Source organism: Notamacropus eugenii, chromosome 4 (genome assembly GCF_028372415.1).
Source record: "Notamacropus eugenii isolate mMacEug1 chromosome 4, mMacEug1.pri_v2, whole genome shotgun sequence".
NCBI lineage: Eukaryota > Metazoa > Chordata > Mammalia > Diprotodontia > Macropodidae > Notamacropus > Notamacropus eugenii.
In genome coordinates this window covers 147,149,640-147,167,489 of record NC_092875.1, presented here as the reverse complement: position 1 = coordinate 147,167,489, position 17,850 = coordinate 147,149,640, and the positions used below count along the sequence as shown (strand labels likewise).

Sequence of the window (17,850 nt, the reverse complement as noted above, 5' to 3'; positions counted from 1 at the left end):
GCCAAATGGTACTTAGTTAAGACTATAACATAATATCCAAATCACATACTTTTTTGAAGGTCTATTTTAAGACTTACCTCCTTTAAATAAAACCTTCTGTAATTCTCATGACAGTGATCTTTTTCTATTATTTTGACTTCTTTTAGTCTTTTTTGTATTTTGTATAGTAGAAATTATTTACAAATTATTATTATTATTAAGGTCTCACTATATTCCAAATACTGTTATGCCTTATAGGATGGCCAGAATTACTTCTACCTTCCTCCAAGTATTTGTAGTCTAAATTGGGGAGCCATCTCATAAACACACAGAAAATTAAATGGCATTATCAAGAAAAGTCTTAACACACGGGATTAGTTGCTTGGTGAATAGGAGAGACACTGTGATACAGGTGAAAAAACACTGGATTTAGAGAATCTGAGATCAAATTTTTTTCTTTGCTACTTAACCACACCTGTGACATTAAGCAAGTCACTTTACCTTCCTGGGCCTCAGTTTCCTTATTTGTAACTTGAAGGGGTTGGAGTAGATGGCCTTTAAAGTCTCTTATAGCTTTAGATACATGATTCAATGAGAAGGAGAAAGATAGGTGACATGGGCTCAAGGCTGTGAAGAGATTATTTGAGCCTAGAATGCTGTCATGAAATAAGATGCTTAAATTGCTAAGACCTTGAAGGATGGATAGAATTTGAATTTGACACAGGATGTATAGAGGTACCAGAAAAACACTTGTAGATCTCAAATGCTTTCCCTCATTTCTGCTTCTTAGGAACTCTAGCTTGCTTCAAGGCTCAGCTTAAGTGCCATATCCATCAGAGGTGTGTCCTGATTCTTCCCATTGTTAGTATTTATATTTTATATTTCTTCATCTGTGTATATGTTTTTTCACCCAAGACAGGAGCTAGTTTGTTATCCCAAGCTCCTAGCATAATGCTTGGTTATAGGTACTTTAATAAATACTTAATAAATAAAGGAATGAATCTAGCCAGTTTCTCAGTTTTAGAGTTTAAAAAATTGTGATCTAGAGGGTCTTCATTAGTTGTCTAAAGCCACAATAGCAGAGCCAGCATTTGAACTGTTATCAGCTTTTATATATCTGTATATTCAGGTCTTGAGAGGGAAGTCAGTGTGGCACAGTGGCTAGAAAAATGGTCCAAAAACCAGGAAGACCTGATTCAATAAATACTGCTTTTGTGACCCTGGGCAAATCCCTTGACTTAGACCAGGGGTTGGCAAAACGTTGTGTGAGGGCCACATGTAACTTAACCAGTGTTTCTCTAGGACCCATGAACTAAAAATGTTTTTTATATATTTAAATACAACTTTATATAAACATAGAAAAAACATTCTTGGCTCTGTACAAAAACAGGTGGCCAAAACAGGCTGCCAGTGAGATTTAGCCCTAGGCCTGTAGTTCTACAGGACCCTATTCTAGACAACTTTCAGAAATGATTCAGTTGAAGAGAAGGTGCCTGCATTGGGAGAGAAGCTTCCTGACTGGGAGCCCTATACACCAATAAATATCAGGTCTAGTTCCTATCTTTCTGTGAATAGGGAAGTGGGCTAAGTGTCAAGGAAGCAGAGGCCTAAGACAGTACCTGCTGTTAAGGTACTTGGAATTATTGACTCTGAGGGGTACAAGTGACCTCAGAGAAACCATTTTTTAGTTAAGAAAACAGATCACAGAAGTTGGGACTTGCCCTGGTCATACTATTAGTTTATGGCAGAGTGAGGACCAGAAATATCTCGTACTTCTAACTATGTGCCTTTTTTTTAAAATTACACATGGCACACCTGCCTTGAGCTTATGGTAGAATTGTAGACACAGGTTTTATGTAGCACAAGAATTAACAACAATGCAAAGTTGAATTATTTTACATATCTTTATGAAACATTTCAGTTTTACAGTAAATTCCTTGAGGACAAATACCCCTTTGCTCTTACCCACAGCATAGTGTTGGGCATACAGTAGACCTTTAAAAAGAATTTGTTGAAAAGTAAATGAGTGAACATAGCAGGAAATAGTAGATGAAATTGGACTATTAATGATTATTATTCTCGTTTCAGTTCCAAGAAACTATGATCCTGCATTGCATCCTTTTGAAGTTCCACGAGAATATACAAGAGCTCTAAATGCTGTCAAACTGGAACGAGTATTCGCAAAACCATTCCTTGCTTCCCTAGATGGCCATAGAGATGGAGTAAATTGCATGGCAAAACATCCAAAGAGCTTGTCTACTGTGCTTTCTGGAGCCTGTGATGGAGAGGCAAGTGTGACTTTGAAAGTTAATAAAAAATATTATTCTAAAAATAGTTCTTTAAAAGTTCCTATTTGTCACAAGGTGTGCTCTTTTGTGCTTAATATTTTTAATGCTCTATTTTAGTAATTGTCAAGATGCAGTTCAGTTTGTCATAGTGAATCTAGCATCTCTTCTGTTAAACTATAAAAAAGTTGCAAATAAAATTTGTGAGACCTTCAAGGTGCATAATTTAACAGTTGACAATAAAGCGGTAAGACACTTACAATATTGATAGTTAAGTATTATGATAGAAGACGTAATTTATTTGTATGTCATTCCTTTTTCTAGTACGGAAAATGCCTTAAAGTGCTGTAAACAACAAACTGAATATTTTCTACTTAACTTATATCAAACTTTATATTTCATGGAGTCTCTCTGAAGGACTTTATTTCTACAAATTTAACAGTGACACATTCCACTTGCAATTGACTTTACTTTTTCCTGGAATATAGTTCATCTTTGCCTGAGCATTTTATATTTACTGGAAATGTCCTGATGTTGTTTGTCATAGGTTAGAATTTGGAACTTGACTAAACGTGAATGTATTCGTACATTACAAGCACATGAAGGTTTTGTACGAGGAATATGTACTCACTTCTCTGGAACTTCTTTCTTTACGGTAAGGTAGTAATGCTTTTTCATCTGTGTTCTGTGACCTACCAGTGTGGATGAGTGTTCTTAGCCAGTGTTTCTGTTTAGTGGTGCTAATAGTCTTTATTAGAGTTTTTACAAAATGAAAACAATAAATATGCTAAAATTCAGGAGAAAAAGCACATATAAATGGTAGACAATCATTTTGTGGCTGTTGACTCTTAGGGAAGAAAAGAATGCTAGGGAGAAACACTGGAAAAAATATAAAAATTTGTAACATGGCATCCCTTATGCATAATCAGCTGAGAGAATCCATGTCTCTTATAAGGCATCTTTCAATAACACTGACAATAATATATGTCCTATTTGTTTAGGATAGGATAGGGCTGTTAGGATTGAAAACGCTGAAAACTGTGAAGCACAATAGCAGCTGCAGCCTGGTCTAGTACACTGGGCAAGGACAAAAGAGTTTTCCGTTTGAAGATGGAGGCAACCTAAATTCCAACAGCAGGGTGATGGCTAAATAACTTGAGGATTGTTATTGTAGTGGAATACTATAATGCAATTAAAATGACATGTAAACATATGAAAAAAATTGTAAAATATTTAGGAAATTATGCAAATTGAAAACAGAACCAGAAGATCAGAGTTACATAGAAATGAAACAAAGTACATGCTAATTTTAGTCCTATAAGGGGAAAAGTGAATTTCTTTTTGTGAATTTCAAGACACATTCACACGACATGTTTTTAGCTTCTAGAGAGATAGCTGGATAGTTACAAATAAATAAAAGCAAACAGGATATTCCCTACCCTTTAATACCTTATATTCTGATAGAGAAGATAATATAAAGAGGGAAGCTAGAGAATGAGGGGAGAGAGGGAGGAGAGTGAATTGAGTTGGAAATAAAGTGATTCATGGCTGGGGCACTGATGAAATGGTGGTCTGGATTAGGGATTCATCTTCTATATGCCAGGGACTCTGCAAAGAGGTAGGGGGATATAACAACAAAAATGAAATGGTTCTTGCTGTCTAGAAGCTTTCTTTCTGGGAAAAATAATACTTACAAAGGGATTTCCCAGCAAGGGAAAGTGTTTACCTTTTGTGGATTTCAAGATATACTGTGTAAGCTGCTATTCTTTGACCATGATTTAATAGCTAATAATAGCTTATATATAGCACTTCAAGATTTGTAAATCACTTTCACAGCAACCCTTTAGGTAAGTTTTACAAGTATCCTCTTAATTTTAACAGGCTCTAAGAGGTTGTGACTTTACCCAGGGTTACAAAGCTACTAAATATCTGGGATGAGATTTAAACTCCAGTCTCTTAGCTCCATGTCCCTCATTTTATCAGCCATGCCATGCTTTAGACATTCTAAATTTGTGCTTAATTTTTATTATTTTGTCTGTTATTCTGCATTTCTCTAGTGTCGTATACCCTGATGTCCCAGGACAGATCTGGGAGTTATAGAAATCTAGATACTTTGTAATTCCTGCTATGTAGACTATCCTATTAGGTCTGCTTTGCCCTCTCTTTGTCCCAGCCTGCTTGATCTGTATTCTTCTTCATGCAGCGTCCTTAGCAGCTATGGGTTTGAGCTCCTTTTTGCCTACATTTAGCCTTCAAGGTTCTGTTATTGTTGTTCAATCCAAAAAAATTTAGTGTATGTTTCCAAGGATCCCTAATTTACTCCAAGAAGGGAGAAATATGGAGTTAGTGTTGAATGTTAGAAAGTTGCCCCAATATTTTTTTCTCCTTGGTCCAAATCTGTCATTTCATCAGTATAGGGAACTCTTGGTATTAAAACCAACTTTTCCAGTGGGTATCAACAACTTCTTTGTAACTTAGAAAGCTGTCTCAACTTAGAAGTTGAGAGCAGGCCTTAAGTGACTTGTTTATGGCCACAAAGCTAGTATGTGTCTAGTAAGATTTGAACAACAGGTCTACCCAACTCCCAAGTCAGCCAAGTTCACTATGTCAAACTAACCTTTCTGGAGAGTGGCTTGAAAGAGGTTTCAGTTAAAATTGAAGCACATGCTGTATTTTAAAAATTAAAGATAAAAATAATTTGAAATGCATCGTTTTTATAACTTAGAGTCCTCTAAATCATTTGTAGGTTGGTGATGACAAGACTGTGAAGCAGTGGAAAATGGATGGACCAGAATATGGAGAAGAGGAGGAGCCTTTACATACAATATTAGGAAAGGTACCAAAATAAATCAGTTTCATTTATTAAAATTTTTACTGTTTCGTATTTTAGGTTAATCCTAGAAGGACCTGGTGTATTGATTGACACAAAAAATATAGAATTTTGCTTTGAAATAAAAACTTTCATACTAGATCTCTTTGCTTTATGAATAAAGAAAATAAGCACTATGCCAGTTGACATATCTTGATCCTTTCAAGTACTCTTAAATTCTGATTCTTCTAGTGTTAAAAGCCATTGTAACATATACCATTAAAACCAGTGTGTTTTTTTTTCTTTTAATTATAATATTGGAATGGATCTTTAGACTGGCTTTTTATCACATGATATTTTGCTACTATACTTAGCATATGTATGAGTTCTGCCACATTTTGAGAAAAAAGTGAATGAATACTCTTTCTGGAGAGGAAAGAATGTAGGGATATTCACTGGTAGTAAAACATTACTTTCATAAAATACCTTTACTCTGTTTTCAAGTGTGTTTATTAACGTTTAATATTATTATATATTTCTGTACTGATTAAGGTTATTTTTGTAGTAATAAAAATGAGAAAATACTTAATGAGTAGGAACGAATGTGACTTGTTGATTATATACAGATGAGTGGCAAAATAATATTGTGTTTAAAGTTGACTAAATGTTACCTCTGAAGTCTGATTCACAATAGTTAGCTTAAACCATTTCTTCATGTATTGTAAAGGTAAACTTGAGCCTAGCCTTTGTCTGAATTAAGTTTTTTCCACATTAGTATTCTCAAATTTTTAAGTTTACCAATTTTACCAGTTTAAGAAAACAAAATAAAGTAAGTATCCCTTCTTCCTTCTCTATTTTAAGCTTGATGTAGGTTAGGGAAGACCATGTAAATGTACTTCAGCACCAAAAAAAGTCATTATTTTTATGAGATAAATGTAGTATAATGAAAATTCCTTAATACTCTTCTGTTTTATTAGTAGATTTAGAAATCTTAATGCCTTGGTGATGCTTAAAAGATTATTTACGAGATGAAATGAAATTTCTCCCCCTGTTGACTTCAAAACCGTTTATAGTACATGTAATATAAATAACACTAATTTAGATTACTTTTTTCTTTGTCAGTGCTTCATTAAGAATTTCTGTGCTTGTAATGGACTTTTTTTTAAAAAACATAGAAGACTTGGTAAATATACTGAATATATTGCAACATATGTTTGAAGTCATAAAGATTATTTCTGTAATATCCTATTTGCTTTTAAAGACAGTGTATACAGGAATTGATCATCACTGGAAAAAAGCTATTTTTGCTACATGTGGGCAGCAGGTGGACATCTGGGATGAGCAAAGAACGAGTCCTATTTGTTCAATGACTTGGGGCCTTGACAGTATAAGCAGTGTTAAATTTAACCCAATTGAGGTAATATTTTTTTTATGCTTTGAGTAGTCTTTTCAAATGTAGCTTATTATTTTTAGTAAAGTTTTGATGTCACTGTTATCTGAATCTTAATTTCAAATCCAAAATTGTTTTTTCCTCTTTGAATGATATATGCCTTACCTACCTCAAGAATTGTTAGAAGAATAATATATCTACTAACTTTTCAAAATGAACTAATGTAAAAATTTAAGGTGACTTAAATATTACTATAATAAGCAATAATAAACATCTCTTTCCCCATGTCCTAAGGAATAGACATATATTTTTTCTTCTCTGGTAAATTTTCTTTTCTGGTAAATTTGTGTGGCAGATCCATTGGCCAGTTCTAAAGTAACAGTTACTAATAATGAACTTGAGAACCTATTTTTCAAGACATTTGTCAATAAAATTACTTTTTGTTCAGTGGTGGATTTATTAAACTTCAAGAATGGTTTAGCAGCATTGAAAGTAAATGGTGTGCGTTTTTTTTCCATTTCTCATCAATAGATTGTTAACATGAAAGATCCTTAGGTTGTTCAGTTGCCTGCAGTCTGTCCCAGTCTTTTCATCTTGAGTGATTCTTCTTATACATTATTGTCTCTATATCTTACGTTAAGCAAAGTGGGATAATCATGTTCCTGTGTTAAAAAACTCTAGAGTTTATGTTAGGCATTAGACCTTGTGTAAGTTGTTAGTAGTAGCCAGAAGTGAAGACTTATGAGATCCTAGGACTTGTAGACAACAGAAGTAAGAAAGAATAGCATCAGGAAATGTTGGTGTTAAAGGGAGTGTTGGGTCCGTCCTCATTCTCATGGAATAAGCATTCCAAAGAATACACTCAAATGTCTGATGCTTATTATCTGGAAGGATGTATAAAGTGTCCCAAAAGTCTTAGGGCAGTCTTAAGCTTCTATAGCTTAAACTAGCAAAACTTAAAATTGCACTAAAACTTTTGGGACACCCTGTAAGCACCCTTTATGCAAATAACTGACAATAATAAATAATTAATTATAAGTAGATTTAGAATTATCTAATTTTCCGATATTTGCTGCCAAACTAATTTTGAACATGTTGTCACTTATTTTTAGACTAATATCTTAGGAAGTTGTGCTTCTGACAGAAATATAGTGCTATATGATATGAGGCAAGCCACGCCTTTGAAGAAGGTGAGTTTCTATTTTCTCTCCTTTGCATTTGTTAATGTGTTTCTCTATTTAGGTCACAGTGATAAAAAAAAAAAAGAAGCAGTTCAGAATTTCAAGTTTAAATAGTTCTAAAGAAAGAAACTTTGTCAGAACTCTATGTACCTACTTTTTTCACCATATCTAAAGCGTTTGTAATCAGTTGAAAATATATATATGTATTTGAAGGTCATGCCAAACCTGCGTTGTGGCATGTGCTAAAGGAGGAAGGTGGTAGGGTGGAACAGAGTGTTGGCCTGCTTAAGTACTCTTTTGGTTTGGAACACATAATGGTAGTATAGAGTTATACTTAGTGTGCTAACCAATTTCTTTAAGAGTCCTCATATTGCTTATTAACTGCAAGATAAATAGATTTCCAGTGAAGTTGGAGTGTGGTTATTGGGCAGTTAGGTGGCACATTGAACCTGTATTCGGGAAGACTTATCTTTGTGAGTTTAGATCTGACCTCAGACATTTACTGTGTGATCCTGAGCAAGTCACTTCATCATATTTGCCCCAGTGTCCTCATCTGTTACATTAGTTAGAGAAGGAAATGGCAAATCACTTCAAAATCTTTGCCAGGGAAGCCCCAAATGGGGTCACAAAGTGTCAAACGCAGCTGAACAATTATAAGATGGATCAGGCAGTTCTTATTTCTTACTAGATCCTTTAAAAATACTTTTAATTTTTGTTAGTATTTAAAGCACACATCTTAATAATCGAAAACCAGATTTGATACTTGAATTTTATCAGTAACAAAGCAGTAACTAAAAACTCTGAAGCTATAAAGATGCTTTATAGTTTTATTGTTGGTTATTGTCTGATATTTGAGGATCCAATTTAGCCAACCCTTGACTTGGCTTGGGAGGTACCTTGTGTTGTTTTCTGGTTTTGGTGCTGAGATGTTCAGTGTTTAAAATAATTGTAAGTGTGCAGAGATACTGGATACCATAGAGAAATTAGGAGCTGTTTCTTTCATACCCTCAAGCATTGCTTAAACAAACTTTAGAACCACCTTAGAAAATTATAGGGCCTAGGTTGTATGGGGGTGCCTGAGACTTCTGATAAACTCCTGTGTAACTTTGCTCCATTCCAAGTGCCCAAGTCTTACACTGAAGTTTTTGGAGTAAATAGATTTGGGCTGACCTTGCCATCATAGGATTGTTGACCTTGAAATGGAGGGGACCACAGAGGCCATCTAGTTCACTCTCCTCATTTAACAGATGAGGAAATAAGCCCATAGAGGTTAAGTGATTTGTCTAAGGTGAAGTAGGTAGTAAGTGGCAAAACTGGAATTCAGACTTGTGTCTCATGATTTCAATAGAAAATTTCAGAGCTCTTCCTTCTGTACTAAATTCTCTCCATAGTGGTAATATCTTGATCCCATATAGAGAGCACAGGGTTATTTTGGTGCCATGGGTATATGAATTAGCTAGTAATAGTACTTAGGGAACTTTAATGCTTTTATTTTATGGGAACTGCTACGAGTCAGACTCTGATTATGGTTTGCAGTTTACAGAGAGAGACAAGTAATAGTGTGTATGGTGATAACTTTGGACTGAATTTGATGGTTACTCCTATTGTATTCTTGATGGGGTTTATTTATTTGCCCTGCTCAGAGTCTTTCAGGGACTTCCATTGCTTACAGGATCAAATCCAAGCTCTGTAGCTTAAAATTCCAGTGTTTATTTTCCATTTTAGGTTGCCCTTTCTCCAATACTTCCCATCTCCTCCTCCTTGCAACACAAACTCCTTTCAAGTCAAGTCAATAAGCATTTATTAAACATCTGCCGTGTGTGAGATATTATACTAAATGCTAGGGGTACAAAGAAAGGCAAATATAATCCCTACTCTCAAAGGGTTCACAGTCTAATGGGGAAGGCAACATGCAGACAACTCTTTAGAAACAAGATATTTTCAAAATAAATTTGGGATAAACCGCAGAGGGAAGGCATTAACATTAAGGGGAACTGCAAAACCCTTCTCATAGAAGGTGAGTTTTTAGCTGGGCCTTGAAGAAAGCTGGTAAGAGCAGGATGTGGAGATGAAAGAAGCATGGGGGACAGTCACAGAAAATGCCTGGAGTTAATGTGGAGTATCTCATGCAAGGAACAGCAAGGAGGGCAGTGTCACTGGATCAAAGAATATATGAAGGTGAATAAAGTATAAGAAGACTGGAAAAATAGGAGGGGGCCAGGTTATGAAGGGCTTTAAGAGGAAAATAGGGCTTTATATTTTATGTCAGAGGTATTAAGGAGCTGCTGTAGTTTATTGAATAAAGGTGTGGCATGTTCTGACTTCTACTTTTTAGGAGCATCATTTTGATGGCTAAGTGGGGGATGGACTACAGTAGTGAGAGCCTTGAGGCAAAGAGACCAACCAGAAAGTTTTTACAGTAGTCTAGGTGTGAGGTGGTGAAGGCTTGTAAGAGAATTATGGCAGTGTTAAAAGAAAAAAGGGGCAGTGTAATAGAGATGTTAGAAGAATCAACAGGACATGGCAATAGGTTGGATATGGGGGTAAAAAGAGAGGCTTAGAGGAGGATTATATTTAGGTTGTGAGCCTAGATGACTAGAGGATAGGGTGGTGGTACCCTCAATAGAAATAAAAAAGTTAAAGGAGAGCTCTTGAAAGGGAGAAAAATAATGAGATTAGTTTTGGGCATGTAGAGTTTAATGTGTCTACAAGACATCTGATACAGAACATTTAATATGTCTATAGGACATTAAAAGCCACTTGGAGATGGGAGATTGGAAGTCAGTAAGGTAGATCGGAGAATCATCTGCATAGAGTTAATTGAATCCTTGGGAAGGTGAGGAGATTACCAAATGAAGTCATATAGAGGGAGAAAAAAAGAGGGCCCAGGACAAATCCTAGCCAGTGGGACACCCAAAGTTAATGAGTGTCACCTGGATAAAGATTAAACAGATCTTAGAAAGGGCAGTCACATTAGATAGGAGGAAGACTGAGAGAGAGAGCAGTGTTAGAAAAACCTAGAGAGAAGAGAGTATCAAGGAGAAGAGTGTCTGAAGGAGATGAGTGATTTAAAGTGTTATAGGCTGCAGAAAGTTCAAGGAGGAAGATGATTAAGAAAAGGCCACCAAATCAGGCAGTTACAAGATGATTGATGACTAAGTGGAAATATGTTTTGTGTGATTTCACATGTATTGGTATCATATTAGCTTGCCTTCTCAATTGGAGAGGGGAGGGGATGGAGAGAGGAAGAGAATTTGAAACTCAAAATACTTTTTAAAAAAAGTTTAACGTAAATACATTTAAGGAAAAAAAGGTCATTGGTAACTTTGGAGAAAGCAATTTGAGCTGAATAATGAAGTCAGAAGTCAGACTAGAGAGAGCTAAAAACAGAATGAGAGGAAAGAAAGTGAAGGCAGTGATGATAAAATGGCCTTCTCAAGGGATTTAGCCATGAATGGAAGGCAGAATGAAAGCTAGTAGAGATGGATAGATTATGTGAGGGGTTTTTGAAGAGAGGGAAGACATAAGCATTTTTAACTAGTAGGGAAAGAGCTAGTACACAGAGATAGAATATTAGTGTGACAGTGGGAATGGTGGACTGATTGGTGGTCACCTGGAAAATGAAGTTTTGTGATTACAGAGATGGAATGTTTATGATGTAGGTAGGGTAGGTTGTATAAGAACTATTTATTATCTTTTTTTAGTGAGAAAATAGCCCCTTAGAAATTGTGTACTTTGCCTGTGATCACACACAGCTATCAATGTCTCCTGGTCCTAAGTCTGTAGTTCTATTCACTGTTTCAGTCAGTCATCAAGTATTGATTAATTGCTTAAAGTTTGTCTACCATGCTCTTTACTAGGCACTGGAGAATGAAACACTGTCATTCTGCCTGAATCCCTAATGACCCTTTAAGAGAAGCTAGTGGTGTTGAGTTGTGTTCCTAAACCCTCAAAATGAATATTATGGAAGGCAGTTTTATATTTCCTTTTCAGAATCTCTCTCTTTTTCCATCTACTCCTTTAAATCAATAATCTCTTTAAATAAGACACTAGCCCTTTCATTTGATTAAAACAGAATGGTTTCCATCCATATTTAATACCTCATGGAATTATGGGGTCTGAGTTCACCTAGAAGTGACATAGTCACATTTGGTAGTTTCCAGGCAAATGGTGGGCAGAGAGATCTGTGCTTGAGGCTTCCTCTGTGGCAGGGCTAAGAAGAAGGTAGGTATGAGTCAAACTAGAGAGAATTCAGTTAATCTTATTTTGGGAAGTTAAAGGGTTGGAAGAAAGGTAAATAGAAATAGAATTACCTTACTCTTAATAAGCCTTGCCTTGGTCCAGATTCTCTTTGCTAACTCATTGTGCTAGCGTGAATTTATCAGGGCTTGACCAATACCCATTCATCACATCCCAAGCTTTGTAATATGTTCCCAAACCTTGAGTAGCTCCACAGCATGGTCATACACAGAATATTCAAAGGATAAGTAAAATGCACTGATGGATCTGAAGAGAAAGATACCCAACAACAATTTATTTCTGTAGCCATGTTTCACCTTTACAGTAAGGTCCTATATCTATCTCTCTTTTCTTGTTCTCAAGTATTATAAATACAAGCTTGTGAGTCTTTGCTTCTAGACATTAGTATTGGAAACTTTGTTTAAATATGTTGGCTGAGGTATTTCTAGTGTGGCCAGGGATACTTTGTATTCCTTTGGCTTCTTGGCTGTTGCTATTTCACTTCCTACCCCTACATTTATGGGACATCTGGGTTATTTAAAAGCATTTGGAGATGGGAGACTGGAAGTCAGGAGGAAGGTCAAGGCTGTTCCCTTTTCTCTGTTGTTCTTCAGACAGCATAACTCAGCATTTATGGTATTAAAGCACAAGTTCTGAGGCTAAATCAACAACCAGAGATCCTGAATAGGCAATATTTTGATTTTAGAAGTAATTACTTGCTGTTGATGGTAACAAGTTAGTGTGTGTATTTCCTTCTTTTAGGTCATCTTAGATATGAGGACAAATACGCTTTGTTGGAACCCAATGGAAGCTTTTATTTTCACTGCAGCAAATGAAGATTATAAGTGAGTAGCTCTTTAGTCTTAAGTAGTGTTTATATCTGTTAATTGATTACTTATACTTAAATGCTATCACAGTATAATGATTCTACTTAATTTTTTAAAAATATATTTGTTGTTGATTGAAGGTGTTTGTTATTGCTACTTTTGTTTCCTATGTCATCACAGTTTCTCTCAACATCTCTCCCTCTTCCTCCTCCAAGATGATCCATACTCCAAAAAATTTTTTAAGAAAAAAGAGAACAAAAATCAGCAAAAATTGTCAGTACATTTAAAAAACTGAAAATACAGTCAGTGCTTTAGCTGTGGCCTTCTCACTTCTGCAGAGGAATGGGCTGAAGGTGTCTTCATGTCCCTTTGGATCGGTTCTTCATCTTTGTAATTTTTCAACATTCACTTTTGATTGTTTTGCGGTTGTGCTTTCCACTTACATTGCTTTCATTGTCTATGCTGTTTTCTTGGCTCTGCTTCACTCTGCGTTAGATAGTGTAAATCTTTCCATTCTTCTCTGTATTCATCATATTTGTAGTTCTTAGGGCATAACAGTATTCCATTACATTTCATCTACCACAAATTTATTTAGCCTTTCCCCAATTGATGTTTGTTGATTGAAGGTCTCAGGTTCTATAGATCCTTATATGTAAACAAAGTGACTGCCATTTCAATGTTTAAAGAAATGTTTATGGTTATAGCACTGAATTGGCTAAACCCCAATTCAGTTGAAATAATACATATTAAATGCCCACCTTTTATAAGGCATCTTGTTAGGGACTGGTTGTATAAACATGAAAGGATATAATTACTGCCCTCGAAGCACTTACCATAAAGTAGGGAATGGGATAAACACAGATATTTATGATAAAAGGTAAGGATATATGAAGTTTATGGATTTATCCTCTTATTTAACATATAGATTGATATTAGAGCTTGTCAGGGAGGATTCTTCCTAGCTAGGGAGATAAATGAATGGAAAAACATTTATTGAGCACTGTTGTTAAGCAGTTTGTTAAGCGCTAAGGACAGAAACAGTCCTGCCTTGTAAGAGCTTCGATAGTGGTAGTGATAACAACACAGGGGGGCGGAGCCAAGATGGCGGAGTAGAAAGACGCACATACACATAGCTCTGAACCCACAACCCATAGAATGGCTACAGGGAAGTAACTCACGGCGAATTCCGCACCCAGAGGCCACGGAACATAGGAGCGAGGGAGATTTCTGTTCCAGAGAGACCTGCAAACCTCTCGCGGGGGGTCCTTCGCGCCGCGGACTGGGCGCCGGGACTGGGAGCTGAGTGCAGCCCTGCCGCGGCCGCGGCCGCGGCACCGAGAGGAAAAGATCCGAGCAGGCTTCACAGACAGGATCTCCAGCGGCCACGCGGGTCCCTCCACCCACAGAGGGATCTGCAAACCTCTCTCAAAAGGTCCGTCGCGCTGCAGACACAAAGCCCAGCCCAGACCTGCTGCGGCCACGGCTGCGGCACCGAAACAGATCCGAGCAGGCTTCAGGGACGGGATCTCCAGCGGCCGCACAAGTCCCTCCACCCACAGGTGACAGGGGTGGGTGAGAGAGTCTCTTTGGCGGGTCGAGAGGGGAATGGGGTGCCCCCATAATTCAGGCCCCCCCCGGGAGGTAGAAGCTGAGAGGCGGCTGCAGACAGGGGCTCCCCAAGCGGGAGGGAGCCTGGATCCATTGTGGAAGGTCTGTGCATAAACCCCCTGAGGGAACTGAGCCTGAGAGGCGGCCCTGCCCTGACCTGACCACCTGAACACAATCCCATACTGAATAGCAGCCCTGCCCCCGCCAAAAGCCCTGAGGCTGGAAGCAGCATTTGAATCTCAGACCACAAACACGGGCTGGGAGGATCAGGAGGTGAGGTGGGTGTGAGGAAAATATTCAGAGGTCAAGTCACTGGCTGGGAAAATGCCCAGAAAAGGGAAAAGAAATAAGACTATAGAAGGTTACTTTCTTGGCGAACAGGCATTTCCTCCCTTCCTTTCTGATGAGGAAGAAAAATGCTTACCATCAGGCAAAGACACAGAAATCAAGGCTTCTGTGTCCCAGCCCACCCAATGGGCTCAGGCCATGGAAGAGCTCAAAAAGAATTTTGAAAATCAAGTTAGAGAGGTGGAGGAAAAGCTGGGAAGAGAAATGAGAGACATGAAGTCAAAGCATGAACAGCAGATCAGCTCCCTGCTAAGGGAGACCCAAAAAAATGTTGAAGAAATTAACACCTTGAAAACTAGCCTAACTCAATTGGCAAAAGAGGTTCAAAAAGCCAATGAGGAGAAGAATGCTTTCAAAAGCAGAATTAGCCAAATGGAAAAGGAGATTCAAAAGCTCACTGAAGAAAATAGTTCTTTCAAAATTAGAATGGCACAGATGGAGGCTAATGACTTTATGCAAAACCAAGAAATCACAGAACAAAGAGAGAAGAATGGAAAAATGGAAGATAATGTGAAATATCTCATTGGAAAAACAACAGACCTGGAAAATAGATCCAGGAGAGACAATTTAAAAATTATGGGACTACCTGAAAGCCATGATCAAAAGAAGAGCCTAGACATCATCTTTCATGAAATTATCAAGGAAAACTGCCCTGAGATTCTAGAACCAGAGGGCAAAATAAATATTCAAGGAATCCACAGAACACCGCCTGAAAGAGATCCAAAAAGAGAAACTCCTAGGAACATTGTGGCCAAATTCCAGAGTTCCCAGGTCAAGGAGAAAATACTGCAGGCAGCTAGAAAGAAACAATTCAAGTATTGTGGAAATACAATCAGGATAACACAAGATCTAGCAGCCTCTACATTAAGGGATCGAAGGGCATGGAACAGTATATTCCAGAAGTCAAAGGAACTAGGACTAAAACCAAGAATCACCTACCCAGCAAAACTGACTATAATACTTCAGGGGAAAAAATGGTCTTTCAATGAAATAGAGGATTTTCAAGTATTCTTGATGAAAAGACCAGAGCTGAAAAGAAAATTTGACTTTCAAACACAAGAATGAAGAGAACCATGAAAAGGTGAACAGCAAAGTGAGGTCATAAGGGACTTACTAAAGCTGAACTGTTTACATTCCTACATGGAAAGACAATATTTGTAACTCTTGAAACATTTCAGTATCTGGGTACTGGGTGGGATTACACATGCACACACGCTCACATACACAGAGACAGAGTGCACAGAGTGAATTGAATAGGATGGGATCATATCTTTAAAACAAAATGAAATCAAGCAGTGAGAGAGAAATATATTGGGAAGAGAAAGGGAGAAATTGAATGGGGCAAATTATCTCTCATAAAAGAGGCAATCAAAAGACTCATTAGTGGAGGGATAAAGAGGGGAGGTGAGAGAAAAACATGAAGTCTACTCTCATCACATTCCACTAAAGAAAAGAATAAAGTGCACACTCATTTTGGTAGGAAAACCTATCTCACAATACAGGAAAGTGGGGGATAAGGGGACAAGCAGGGTGGGGGGGATGATAGAAGGGAGGGCATGAGGAGGAGAGTGCAATTCGAGGTCGACACTCATGGGGAGGGATAGGATCAAAAGAGAATAGAAGTAATGGGGGACAGGATAGGTTGGAGGGAAATATAGTTAGTCCTATACAGCACAACTATTATGGAAGTCATTTGCAAAACTACACAGATTTGGCCTATATTGAATTGCTTGCCTTCCAAAGGGAAGGGGTGGAGAGGGAGGGAGGTAAAGAAGGTGGAACTCAAAGTGTTAGGATCAACTGTCGAGTAATGTTCTTGCCACTAGGAAATAAGAAAAACAGGTAAAGGGGTATAGAAAGCTATCTGCCCCTACAGGACAAAAGAGAAGATGGAGACAAGGGCAGAGAGGGATGATAGAAGAGAGAGCAGATTGGTCATAGGGGCAATTAGAATGCTTGGTGTTTGGGGGGGGAGGGGATAAAAGGGGAGAAAATTTGTAACCCAAAATTTTGTGAAAATGAATGTTAAAAGTTAAATAAATAAATTTAATAAAAAAAAAAAAAACAGAGAAAAAAAAAAAAACAAAAAAACAACACATACAAGGTTGGTGGCCTGGGAGGGCGCATTTTGGTTCTGAAAAAATAGCAGAACTGCTTTGATCATTTAGAGAAATTGAGAGGGAGAGGAGTGGGGTTTGGAGGAGATGAAGTAAGAGCAGGGCTTCTTAAACTTTTTCCATTCATGGCAGGGTTGGCACTGTGTGACCAGAGGGCATGCACAGTACAAAGTGTACATGCTTTGTGTTCAGAACCAAGACTGCAGTGAAGTTGTTCTATGCAAGCAAAACACCTTGGATTCATATTGCATTTGATTTTGAATTAATTTTTGGTCCTTGCATGTTCAGAAACCTTTTACGGTTGGCGTCAGGACCCCCAGTTTAAGAAGCACTGAATAGCTTTAGGTTTCCAGAGATAGTGGTCTATAACAGGCAGTCACCAATCAGAGAATGGGGCACCAGGAAATTCCTCCAAGGCATGGTCTCTGATGTGGGCAGCAAGGTGAAGAAACTTTGGTTGGAGAGGAGGAAGGCCAGAAGGATCAGAGTAAGGTCTAATGAAGAGGTGACATATAAGTGGATTTTGTCTGAAATAGGTTAGGGAAAGAAGTAGAGAACAGTACATTCCAGATGGTAGAGACTGAGATATCATGGACAGTTGTACAGAGTCAGAATAAGATTAGGGATCAGTTAGCAGCCCAGTTTGGCTGGATCTGGAAAAAAAAATCTATTTCTAAAATTAATTATTGTGAAGTTTTGATGTAGACTAATAATTAGCATAGAGGTAAAAAACTATGGCATTGCAACTGAGACTTCTCAATATAATTAAGTTTGGACGGACTGGTGGAACTTTGGTAAGAAGATAGAAAATTGTAGATTGTACAGTTGTACAAAGAAAATTAGCTTTGCAGATGCAATTTTTATGCAAGCGTATCTTCTTTAAGAGTTTTAAATAATGTGTTTATTGAATTGTAAGTGCCATATGTTGGGTTATAAATAATGGTAATATTACTTATATTTGCTTATTTTCAGTATTTTCCAAGTACCTTAACACATATAATTTCCTTTTCTCTTAAAGAACACCTTAGTAAGTAGATAAAGGAAATATTGTCCTCCCTATTTTATAG

General features: G+C 37.4%; 1 protein-coding gene across 2 annotated transcripts in view; it reads left to right on the top strand.

Annotated features, from left to right (window-relative positions):
• Positions 1-17,850, top strand: part of DCAF13 (DDB1 and CUL4 associated factor 13) — a 37,497-nt gene that overhangs the window by 3,630 nt on the left and 16,017 nt on the right. For both annotated transcript variants that reach the window (XM_072603324.1, XM_072603325.1), the window contains exons 2-7: positions 2,068-2,267; positions 2,812-2,919; positions 5,011-5,100; positions 6,335-6,490; positions 7,576-7,653; positions 12,646-12,728. In XM_072603324.1, coding sequence (XP_072459425.1) covers positions 2,068-2,267; positions 2,812-2,919; positions 5,011-5,100; positions 6,335-6,490; positions 7,576-7,653; positions 12,646-12,728 — 715 coding nt within the window. The remainder of the gene's footprint in view (positions 1-2,067; positions 2,268-2,811; positions 2,920-5,010; positions 5,101-6,334; positions 6,491-7,575; positions 7,654-12,645; positions 12,729-17,850) is intronic.